This window comes from Cynocephalus volans, chromosome 4, assembly GCF_027409185.1.
Source record: "Cynocephalus volans isolate mCynVol1 chromosome 4, mCynVol1.pri, whole genome shotgun sequence".
NCBI classification, from domain to species: domain Eukaryota; kingdom Metazoa; phylum Chordata; class Mammalia; order Dermoptera; family Cynocephalidae; genus Cynocephalus; species Cynocephalus volans.
Window position 1 is genome coordinate 112,112,450 of NC_084463.1, and position 12,373 is coordinate 112,124,822.

The 12,373-nt window shown below is 38.2% G+C and overlaps 1 protein-coding gene across 1 annotated transcript in view; it reads left to right on the forward strand.

The window, feature by feature from the left end:
- Positions 1-1,014: 1,014 nt before the first annotated feature.
- USP47 (ubiquitin specific peptidase 47) overlaps positions 1,015-12,373 on the forward strand; it is a 114,848-nt gene continuing 103,489 nt past the window's right edge. The window contains exon 1 of the mRNA XM_063095906.1: positions 1,015-1,262. Within this exon, the coding sequence (XP_062951976.1) occupies positions 1,224-1,262 (39 nt within the window). The 5' untranslated portion in view covers positions 1,015-1,223. The remainder of the gene's footprint in view (positions 1,263-12,373) is intronic.

Genomic DNA, 12,373 nt, shown 5'->3' on the forward strand with positions numbered 1-12,373 from the left:
CGGGAGGACGATCAACAAAAGGTTGGAGAACACAGGTACAGGTGTGCTGTGGGTGTTAGGAACATGGCAGGATTATATTATCGCAGCATGCTTTAAGATCACGGTATCCGTGGAAGTCTTCATGAAGGACGCCTCGCCAAGTCTTCATCATGGAAGGAGTAGGATTTGGGAACATGACTATTGCAAAATCTGTTTAGTATAATAGAGCACAATGCCTACTGACAGAGGAGATTAAAGATCTCTAAAAACATCTGTAAAGATCATAGAGTGAAGCATACTGCAGTCGACTCTCAGAGGCTATCTAGGTCCCACGCTTGGCCCCGCTGGAGAAGGACGTTTCCTGGAGCGGACAGGGGAGCTTTTTCTAGTGTACTGGGTGGGGAGGGGAGCGGTGGTGACGCCACTTCACAGGGGAAAGGGGTGTTGCCTCCCGTAGCATAGCAGGAGATGGGCCCCGAAGTCTCTCCAGCCCAGGGCCGTGAGAAAGAGGGTGGGAAGAGAGGGGACAGATCGATAGGGGAGTGAGCGAGGGCAAATAAAACGCAGTCCATTCTTCCTGGAGGGGCCAAAGCCGAGTCTGAGGGCAGAGGCCGGGGTAGCCCGTGGTTGTTTCTCTACCAGGAAGAGCCTAGGGGTATTTGAAGAAGGGATGACGTTCGAGAAGAGTGTGAGGGTCATAGAAAGGGCTTTTGGCTCAAATCGTTCCCTGATGGGCAGCGAGTCGGAAGAACTCGAGAAGGCGTGGGGGATGCTAGGGCCCGGTCCTTTCCTAGCCGGCAGAGGGAGTCCCAAGATGGAAGGTCCAGTTTCCTCTAACAAATAGCGTTTGCATGGCCGCTCAACCAATTCTGTACATCCCGGGGCTGAGTAAGAGCGGAGGTGATTAAAAACGAGCAATAACAGCTTGGTCACCTCGGGGCGCCGGGCACCGGGCTCTCAGCCCGACGCCCGAATTCTCGCGAGAGCGTCCGCCGCCATTTTTCCATTGATTGCGGCTGGCTGGGGGAGGGGCCGACGACGAAGGCGGCGGCGGCGGCGGCGGCCGAGCCCTGGGTCGGTGTCTGCACGCTGGTGTCTGAGGCCCAAGCTGAGGCCTCCGCAGTTGCTGGAGCGCAGGCGGCGGAGAGGATGACTGCCGCTGCTATTCTCTCCTGAGATAGAGAGCCGCCGCCACCCTCCGCCGTCCCCTGGCAGGGCGGAGAGGAGCGGCCGGAGTCTGAGCGATGGTGCCTGGCGAGGAGAACCAACTGGTCCCGAAAGAGGTGAGGGGCCAGCGGAGGAGGCTAGGCCCGAGGCCTGCGGCCGCTCGAGGCAGCGCAGGCCCGGGCGAGGGGCCGGCTGCGGGCCCGGCTCGTGTGCGGGCTGGGCTGTGGGGGAAGGAGGAGGTGGGTGGTGGTGATGGAGGGTGGGTGGTGGGTGCGGCGATCAGTTGGGAGACCCGCGGGATCTAGGGCGCCGGGGAGCGGAGACTTCCCCCCTCGGGTTTGTGGGGCTGGATGGATAAAGGAACGGACTGCCAGAATTCAGGTCCTGCCTTGGGGGATAAGGTGGCCTTTTAAGTACTTATCTAACATGTCGAGCCGAGAGATAGATCATTTCACAGAAACAGTCTAGATCGGTTGCCGATGGGCACAACAGGGTGACGGTGCTTCTTCTGGTTTTGACAGTGGCAGTGTATAGCTTTCGGGGCTTGTGAAATCTACACCCAAGTTGAGATCTGTGGGAGGGCAGAGTTAACTGTTACTTTTTTTCAACTGCTCTTACTTGGTAGTACTATAGGCCTGCCTAAATGGGGCCTAGCAAAGATCGTTGAAAAGTAGTAAGTGGAACTTTCATGTAAAGGTAGGAGCTAGCTGAATATTACCATATGGGTAGCTGAACTACTTTTTTTTTTATAGTTGGGTTGTGTATGCCAATTTGGGTGACTTCTTAAATTCTTAAAAGCAAGTGATATGAGAAGCCTTGACTTCTTGGCTTCTCGTGAATAGTTGTAGATTAAGTTGATTAAGTAGTAGAATCCAGCACTGGCCAGTGAATTTCAATGTATTAATAGTATCTCTGTTGGCCTTATAAATATCTTCAGCGTTTTCAAAGGTGTATTTTTAACTGGCTGATCATCAAGCTAATGTTTTGAATTTTTATTTCTCATATACCTTAAATAGAGGCAAATGGAGTTGAAATGAGCTATGTAGGATCTTAATATTTATGAGTGGTCATTACAAATTCTTAACTTTTTTTTTTTGTCTTTTTTAGTTGCTTTGTAGCAATTCTTTGCTACTTAAGTAAGCTTTGACACTATGCAAAAGTGATATTATTGGAGTTGTATGTCTATATGATACAAATATTTTCCCAACTTTATCAGATGGACAGTGATAGTCGTTTTGCAAGGACAGTTTTTTTTTACAAGGCAGAGTTATGTGTCAGTATTTATTCATCAAGCATCACCAACTCTGTGCAAAGCCAGATAAACAGATGAATTAATCAAAATTCTTGCATAGGGAGCTTCCTAAGCTACTAAGAAAGAGAATACTAGTATTCATTGAGCTTCAATTAGGGCTAGGTACTTTACTACATAAGTAACTCTTATTATGCAAGGAAGGAAGTGATGGATGCTGTAAGAAAAGTATGAACCTGTATTTCCTTTTAGAGCTACGTATTGCTGGGTTTTATTCGTATAAAAAGCAAAGTTAATCCTTTCTTAATTTTTTGACCATTAGAAAATATAGCATAGGTGGAACTCTGCTTTAAGAAAACCCAACATTAGATTTATTTCCCTAATGATTTAATATATAGAAAACATGATATAGATATACAGCTAAACGGAAACATATCTGTTATGGAAAAACTGATACTGTTATGCTGCTTTTACCTTTTGGAAGTTTAAAGAATGAATGCCTCTCCTTTAAGACTAACTCCCTTACCTGAGGCTTCAAACTCATCACAACTTTCTTTTTTTCTTTCTACTTTTTCTGAACCATATGCCTTTATTATCTATTCTTTAGTCTCATCATGTCTTCTTTTTTCCCTGGTTCCTTTCATGATTTCTGGAAGTGTGCGCAGTACTTTCAAATCTTAAGACTGTCATTTGAGGTCCTTGCCTTTTTTAGCTATCCAATGAGTTTTTTCTTCTTTGATGACCATGCTCATTCTTCATCCACATGGTTGCCTCCACTTCCATATTAGCTTCTGGATTACTGGAAATCGTGTTCCTGAAGGTCACCAGTGATTTCTTAAATGACCAAATTCGTTGGCTTTTTTCTTGCTTCTCCTCTTCCTTGAATTTTATGTAGATTTGATAATTTTTTTTAAAAAAATCCTTGATTTTAGTAATACTGCACTTTTCTGGTCTTTTTCCTCCCTATTTGTCCTATCTGCCCACTCGTTTAGTCAAGGCTTTTCTCTCCTTTTTTTGTGTTCTTAATGACCACTTTTGTTTGATCGTTGTCATTCCCTGACTGGTCCTTTTTAGTAGTAATAGAATCATACAGTGCTAAAACTAAGAGAGAGCATAGTGATTACCTAGTCAGTTAAACCTCTTCACTTTATAGATGCGGTAATTAGGGCCAGAGGATTGAACTTGACTTGTTCAGGGTCAAATAATGAGTAAATGGCAGAGCTAGGACTAGAACTTATGTCTCTTACTATTATTACTTGATTATACTCTATTTTACATATCTCTCCCTGGAACCTACAGGCTCTGTTAGAATAGTTTGTAACTCTCTAAGTACATATACCATGTGAAAATAAATTGCAGAATTAAAAAATGTTTTCCATGTATTCTAATGGCTTATTATCAACAATCTAGGTTTTTTTGAGGACCTTTGCATAGGGAACCTCTGACTTCTGCTAGATTTACTCATACATCTTGGTTAGGTGTGTGCATGTGTGCATGAATGTGTGTTTGCATGTGTGAGTGTGTATAGTTGTAGAGAGAATAATATATTATCCTAGTCCCAGAAACTCAAAGACAAATGTACCTTAGAGGACTGCTAAAGAAAGCAGCTTAATGTAGTACGGGAGTTGGCAAAACATGGCTCATGGGACAAATCTAACTTACTGCCTCTGTTTGTATGGCCCATGAGTTAAGAAAGGTTTTTACATTTTTTAAATTGTCAAAGACAAAAGAAAACAGAAGAATATAATAATATTCTGTGACGTGTGAAAATATACGGAATTCGAATTTCAGTATTGGAACACAGCCATGCCATTTATTTACTATTTTCAGTGGCTGCAACAGCAGAGTTGAGTAGTTGCTACAGAGACGATATGCAGGATACATTTGAAACTACTTAGTTTGGGGGCCGACCCCGTGGCTCACTCGGTCCCGCTGCGGGTTCGGATCCTATATAGGGATGGCCGGTGCGCTCACTGGTTGAGCGCGGTGCGGCCGGTCACAAAAAAGGACAAAAAGAAAAAAAAAAAAAGAAACTACTTAGTTTGGTATTCAAGGCCCCAGTACAGTTGATTTCTGGCTACAACCTGCTCTTCCAGCTTATCTCTTCTCTCATGAAACAAGTTTTTAATGTAGCCAAACAGGTTTCTTTCTAACTTGCTTTTTACTTCTATTTGTGCTGGCCCCTCTTTCCTACTTCTCCTCACCTGTTCAAAACCTTCATATAGATTTTTCTATAAGAACCTCATTCTAAAAAACCTTTTCTGACCATTTTAATCTTAAGGATTTCTCCCTGCTAGAAGACCTTTATATGTAAGTAAAATTTATTTGGCAATTAATAAGTAGTGCCTTTCAACATCTGTTATGGTCTCAAACTGTAATGTGCATTATTCGTTGTGAATTTTTTGACAGCAGAGATCTTTGTGTGTTTTTCTCTCTCTCTTTGCTTTTTATTTTTGTATATATTACAGGTCTAGTACAGTGTCCTTCCTAGAGCAGGTAGTAAATGTTTGCTGATGTGGTTACAGGGTTGTAAGGAAACTTAGAATTCTAACCAATTATCCTCTGCTTGGAGCTTTTCCACAGTATCATTGGCAAGCTATTTTCCAACTTTTGCTTGAATACCTTCATGACTAATGTCTGATAACATCTTTGTCTTAGAAGAGATCTTTGTCTTAGAAGAGAGTTTTTGAGTTGAGAGAAGTCTAGATCTCTGTAACTGCCATTTTTTATAGTTGCCTCTGGACAACGCAGAAACCTTAGTGTTTCCCATAGGATAGCTTTTCTCATTGTTGAAAATGGGGGAGGGAAGCAGGAGGGTTAACCCTTCTGTTCTGGGGTCCAAGCATTGTCAGTTCTTTAGCTGTTTTCAGTTGTTCTCTTTTGGACATAATCCAGTGATTTTAGTATTCTTCCTAAATTGTGTACCCAGAAAAGAGCAAAGAGTGTGGTCTGTTCATTGTGGTGAACAACAAAGCTTTTCGCCTCACTATTTCACTCTGCTAGACTATGACATTTTCCAATTTTAATTATATCTTGGTTGTTTTATTATTCTGTTTCCTTATGAGGATTTGTGACATTAATATTTATTGAGTACTCACTGTGCATATTATTGTACTTTGCCATATAGAGAAAACTTCGAATAGACAAAATTCATTCTTCTTTCAAGTATCTTATAGTATAATTAAGGATAAGGTACATATTCACTGCAGTACTTAAAATGGTGCCCATGGAGTATATAAATATAGTCAGGTGTCATTTAATGGCAGGGATATGTTCTGAGAAATGCTATGTTAGGCCATTTTGTCATTGTGCAAACACCATAGAGTGTACCTTAACAAACCTAAATGGTATATCCCACTACATACCTTGTCTGTATGGTATAGGCCTGTTGCTTCTAGGCTACAAACCTGTCTGTACAGCATATTACTGTACTGAATTGTAACACAATGGTAAGTATTTGTGAATCTAAATACAGAAAAGGTACAGTAAAAATGGTATTTTAATCTTATGGGACCACTGTTACATATGCAGTCCATTGTTGACCCAGATGTCATTATGCAGCACATGACTATATAGAGAAGGTGGAAAAAATGAAAGAAAAAAAGTAGAAATGTAAATTCCTTATCTCAGTGGATTTTTTTCTCCTTTCTTTTCGTGCAGTAACTACTACTCTGTCTGGAACTGGTTTTTGGCATCGAATGATGATGATAGTAATAACCAGTATTTATTGAGCATTTATTTATATGCCAGATACTATTGTATGTGCTTTGTGTATGTTAACTTATTTGAGCTTCCCAGCAACCTTACAGCTATATACAGGGCATTGATATTGAAAGATCCCCAAGCAACAAAAAACTTGTTTTTCATCTCTGTTGTCTGATTTCTTACAAAATCCATTTATAAAAATCTATTATGGAACACATCAAATGAATGTTCTTTAATTTTTATTTTTCCTAATTAAATTACTTGAGGAAATGTGCTGCAATGGTCATTCTTGGTTTGGGGGCTTCTTTTAAAGTGAGTCTTTTTCTTAAATTTCGGGTGTTGATTCTTCTTTACCAGTAAGAGGCAAGTATGTTAAGTTATACTATCAGTGTTTTAAATAAGAGGGAGTGTTTAATAAAAGTCAGTATTTTAGATATCATTGGGAATTCTCATTTAATAAAATGAAAAAAGCTGAATGCAGAGTTGTATATGATTCCAATGTTGTCAAGAAAAAAATCAACAATTTAGGTTTAAATGCATTGAAAGAGTAGAAGGAATACACTAAAATATTAACAGTTGTTATTTCTGGATGTCTGGATTATTGGGCTATATTTAGACTTCTTTACATATTTCAAAAATGAGCGTGTAAATTATTTTTTTAAAAATTAAATTATTGTATTATAGTTTTTGAGGTAGACAATTATATTGTTTTTTTTGTTTGTTTTGTTTTTATGCTCATGGTTTTTATTTTTCCCGTCTTCTTGCTCTTAATATTTGCCTTGAGTAATCTGATCCACTTGTATAGCTTCAACCTTTGATTGTGATTTACACATTTTTATCTCCAGTCCTGATCTCTCCTATAGATTCAGATTTCTAACTGAATACTAGATATCTTTACTTGGTTGTATTCTAGAATTCACAGATTAAATATGGGTAATATCAAACTCATTTCTCTTCTCTCCTGAGAAGTTCCTCCTCCCAAACTAATTCTTTGTGTTCTCCTGTTTAGTAAGTGTCATTGCCATCCATTTATTTGCATAAGTTAGGACATTTTTTGACTCCCCCTTTTTTTCTTTTTCTCACATACAGTTTTTCTCTCCATGGCTCTACCTCTATCTAATTATTTTTTTACTTAAATGTAATCCTTCGAAATGGTCACTCTGCTTCCAGGCTCTTCCCTTTCCTAGCCATCCTCCCCACAACTGCCAGAGTTACTTTCTAAAACAGATGAGATTATAATTTACCCGACTTAAAGTTTATAATTATTACCCTCTGATTGTAAACTGAATTAATAATTAATTAATGGTAAATTGAATTAATAGTAAGTTGAATTAAATTAAATTTTAAAATGCCATGTGCCAGACACTATGCTAAACAGTTCACATGCATTATCTCATTTAATCCCTATAGCAGTCCTTTTAAAGCATCTATTATCATTCATTATGCATTTTACATATGAAGAAACTAAGGCTTAAAGAAGTTAAGTAACTTGTTCAAAGTTATATAGCTGTTTGATTCTAAATTAGGATGGCCTTAACCAGTAGGAAAGTCCATCATAATCTGGCCTCAATTGAATTTTTTAAATTTAATTTTTATGAAAGTTATGCATGCACATAATTATGAGTTAAATAGCTCTGCAGAACTATTTACCAGAACAATAGTCCTCTGCAAATTCCTCTTCACCCCCCAGAGGCAGCAACTTTCAACTTACTCTTTTGATACTTATCTTCATATTTCAAACTAGCATTTTTATAGTGCTCTTTCTTGATTTTGCAGTTTACTGACTTCCCACAATGGAACATGGTTTACCACTATCCCTAACCACATAAAAACACAATTCTCAACCCTGCCCAGTGCTCCCAATGTTGTCATATTGTAAATTGTTTGGATACATTAGTATTTTCAATGTTTGTATCACTGTGACTGTAAACTATGTATTCACAGCTGAGCCATGTAGTTTACTGTTATTATTTTCCTTCCTGTACATTTTGTTTTCCCTGAGTTAATAATTTTTAAAAATTTGTTTTGCTTAATTTTTTATGTTTATTAATTTAGCGAAGTGTTTCTCAGCTGAGGGACATTTTTGCCTCAGAGGACATTTGGCAATGTTGAGAGATGGCGTGAGAGAGCAGGGGGTGTGCTACTGGCATTTAGTGGGTAGAAGACAGGTATGCTGCCAAACGTCATCCTATACTGCACAGGATAACATCCCACAAAAAAAATTATGTGGCCCATAAGTCAATAGTACCGATGTTGAGAAACCCTGATTTGGTTCAAACTCTCTTTCAAATGTATAAATCTCCTCCAGTGTTCAAACCTACCAATTTTGACTTTGTAAGGAACTCTTTCCTAGGGACTTTTGATCTAGTGCAAACTGAACTTGTTATATCTAGAACTTCAGTGCTGCTGTTGTCTTGGATTTGCTTTACTATCATCTTGGCAATTCCCTTCAGTTCTCTCTTGTATAGGAGCCCTTGTTTCTGTACCAGGGTACCTCAAAAAGTTTGTGGAAAGTAGAATGAAAAGATAATATGAACCTTTCCATTAACTTTTTGAAGGTCCATGATATCTGATTGTCTTCGTCTTTCTTTTTTTGCTTTCTCATTTTGGAGGACCACTTTTAATAGCTTTCTGGATGGGATATAATTTATTCAAGACCTAACACGTTTGAAAATGTTGTTTCTTCCCTCTTGTTGTATAGTTAGTTTAGCTGGGCAAAGAATTCTCAGTGAGAAATAATTTTTTTCTCAGAATTTTTAAGGCATTGCTCTACTATCTTTTGTTTTTCAGTGTTGTTGTTGAGACATCAGATGCCTAGAAGATTTTTTTCCACTATTCTGAAATATTTTTTCCCTCTCTGGAGGCTTAGTGAATCGTCCCTAGAGTTCTGAAATTCCTGTATTATCTAGTGTGGCAGAGGTCTGTTTTTATCCATTCTGCTAGCTTCAGGGCAATCCTGTTCAATATGGAATTTATCTCATCAGTTCTGGAAAATTTCCTGAAATAATTTCTTCTCCTTTTCTCTGTTCTCTCTCTTGAATTTCTGTTGTTTAGATGCTGGGCCTACTGACTGGTTTCTCTATTTGTCTGTTTTCATCTATTTTCCATTTCTTTTTCTTTTTTTCTCTGCTCTCTGGGAGATTTTTCTCAACTTTATCTTCCAATTCTTCTACTAATGTTTTATTTCTGCTATAATATGTATAATTGTATACATAAATGTATTTATTTCTGCTATAATATGTATAATCCAAGCACTCTTTTTTTTCTGAAAAAAATTTTAAATAATATCCTGTATTTGTTTTATGAATGTTATGTCTTATCTCTCAGGAAATGTTGGTAGTTTTCTTCCTTGCATATTCTTTCTTTCCTCCAAATTTCCTTTTTCTGTTTGTTTGCTTTGAACTTTGTCTTTCATATTAGATGCTTTCAGTTACATGTCTGATGATCCTTGGAAGTCATGTTTATTTAAGAGAGGGGCCTTTAAAAGCTGAATGGAAGCTCTGCCAGTGGGTGATTAAGGTTTTCCCTGTAGGGTGATATGTCTGGATAATTTCCTTGCAGACTGCCAGTGTCTTAGTCCGTTTGGGCTGCTATAACAAAATACCATAAACTGGGTGGTTTATAAAAAACAGAAATTTATTTCTCATAGTTCTAGCAGCTGGAAAGTCCAAGATCAAGGTGCTGGCAGATTCAGTGTCTGGTGAAGGCCCACTTCCTGGTTCATAGAGCAGCACCTTCTCATTCTGTCCTCACAATGTGGAACAGGATAAAGCAGCTCTCTGGAGCCTCTTTTATAAGGGCACTAATCTCATTTATGAGGGCTCTGCCCTTATGATTTAATCATCTCCCAAAGTCCCCATGTCTTAATATCATCATATTGGTGATTAGAGTTCAACATATGAATTTTAGGGGTACAAAAACATTCAGACCATAGCACTCAGTGACATCTTTTCTCTTGTGCTGGAATGATTTCTCAGAAAAGACTTCTGATCTTTTGCTGGGAAGGGAACAAGCTTGGGGCTAAGTAGGAAAAGGGGATATAGCTCTTATCATTAAGTATGCAGATAAACTTTCACTTAATTCCTTAGTTTTCAGTATGGCACCCTTTAAATTCAATTGTGCCTGGTGTCTTCTAATCCAGATATACCCTGTATTATGCTCTCCAGAGATTGTTTAGTCTTGTTTGGAAGGGTCGCAGAATAGAAGAGGGGATCTGGAAGTTCTTATTGCTCCTCAGACTTGTCAGTTCTCTTAATTTGGACTCCACCCTCACTCCGAGGGTATCTGAAACTGCCAGTTCCTGAGCCTCTTTTTTTAAAAATTTATTTATAGAAGAGTTGCAGAAAGAATACAAAGTTCCTGTATAACCTTCACCCAGCTTCTTCTTAAGATCTTATATAATCATAGAACAGTTACCAGAAGTAATAAATTAACTTTTATAATAGTTTTTAAAATAGTACGATACTATTAACTACACTACAGACTTTATTCAGATATTACCAGTTTTTCCACTAATGTCCTTTTTTGTTCCAAGATCCAAATTCAGGATCCCACATTGTATTTAGTTGTCATGGCTCCTTTTATGTATAATTTTTCAGTCTTACCTTCTCTTTCATGACCTTAACATTTGAAGAGTACTGGTCAGTTATTTTGTGGAATAGCACTTAATTACGGTTTGTCTGATGCTTTCTCATGAGTAGAGTGAGGTTAATGAATTAACATGAAGGATCTATCACAGACGTGATGTGTCCTCGTGCATCCTGTGGGGAGAGTAATGAGGGACATGATGTTGATATGTACTACTGGTTAAGTTAACCTTGGTCACTTGGTTAAGGTGCTGTCTACTAGGTTTTTCCAATTAAAGTTACTATTCTAAGTAATACTTTGAGAGCATGCAGTCCTTTTTCTTCTTAAATTTCTGCTCACTAATTTCAGCATTCATCTGTGGGTCTTGTCTGCAGCAATTATTACTGCAGCATTCTAATAGTGATTTTTCTATTTCCCTCATTTCTACATTTATTAATTGAGATTCTTCTGTGAGGAGTTGTCCCCTGTCCCCATTTATTTGCTTAATTATTTATATCAATATGGACTTATGGGTATTTATTTTATGCTTTGTTTATAACCCAGTACTATCATTTTTTCGTTCCTCGAACTGTTCTAATTTAGGCCAGGGGAAGCTCTTTTGGGTTGGCTGCTGTGCCTCATCCATGCTTTTAGAGCACTTTATTACTTCCTGGCACCATATAATGCTTCAGCCCATCTTATATTTTCCCTGCCCCAACCCTGGAATCAACTACTTATGCAAGGAGTTTAGACATCTTTTGTTGTAAGTGTAAATGTGATATAAACCAAGTGTCTTTGGCTTTCCTCTAGGTTAACGTGGGATTCCACCTTCTCAGGTATAATAGTCATTACTACTTGTTCTGCCTTCTGGCTTCTAAAATTGTTTCTGTTTCTTATGGCTTTGTGTTCTTTAAAAAGTTTCCTTACTCTTGTTTTAGAAATACTTGGGATTATCTGAGGTAAATGCTTGTATTCAGTCTATCCTCTTTAAGCAGAAATTCCTAGCTTGACGTTTTTGTCTTCTGCCCCAAGCCAATTTTGTTTGAACCACATTTCACTAAATTAGTTGCTCTTCCCCAGATGTGCTATATGTGTTCATGTGTCATGTTGATGCCCTTGCCCTGAGCAAATACTGAGAAGTATTTCTTTTTATCATCCAGTTTTTAAGGAGTTTTAAATAGGTGAACTTTGTCTTTACATGAAAACTATTTAAGTACTTAGGATTCTTGCCTCTTTTTTATTTTCCCTTTTATTGTATTAGTCACATAAACTTTCTGTTTCTTAGTGCCCAGACACTGTCATTTTTTCCCAAACTAGAGGGCAGGAGTTTGTACATTTCCAGAGTAGTGGATACCACCATAGCCCAAGTTGAAAAGAAAAGAATGTATTGAAAACAGAGGGTTGCAAAAACATAGATAGCATTAGATAGATATTTAAATACCTATTGTAAATTAAAGTTGCCAAAACATCTACTTTTAAAATAAATTTATTGGTATGTTAAGGATCTTCTTCAGTTCAGGCAGCATGTTTTGGTATCGTGATATGCAGAGGCGTATTCTTTTATAAGGTTTTATTATACAGATTTTGAAGTGTTCTCTCCAGGAATTGCTGGCTTAAAATCTAATGTACAGACATTCTCCATTGTAAAAAAATCTTTGGCAAAATGATAGTATCTGGCAAAGATGACAAATAATTGACAAAAAGATG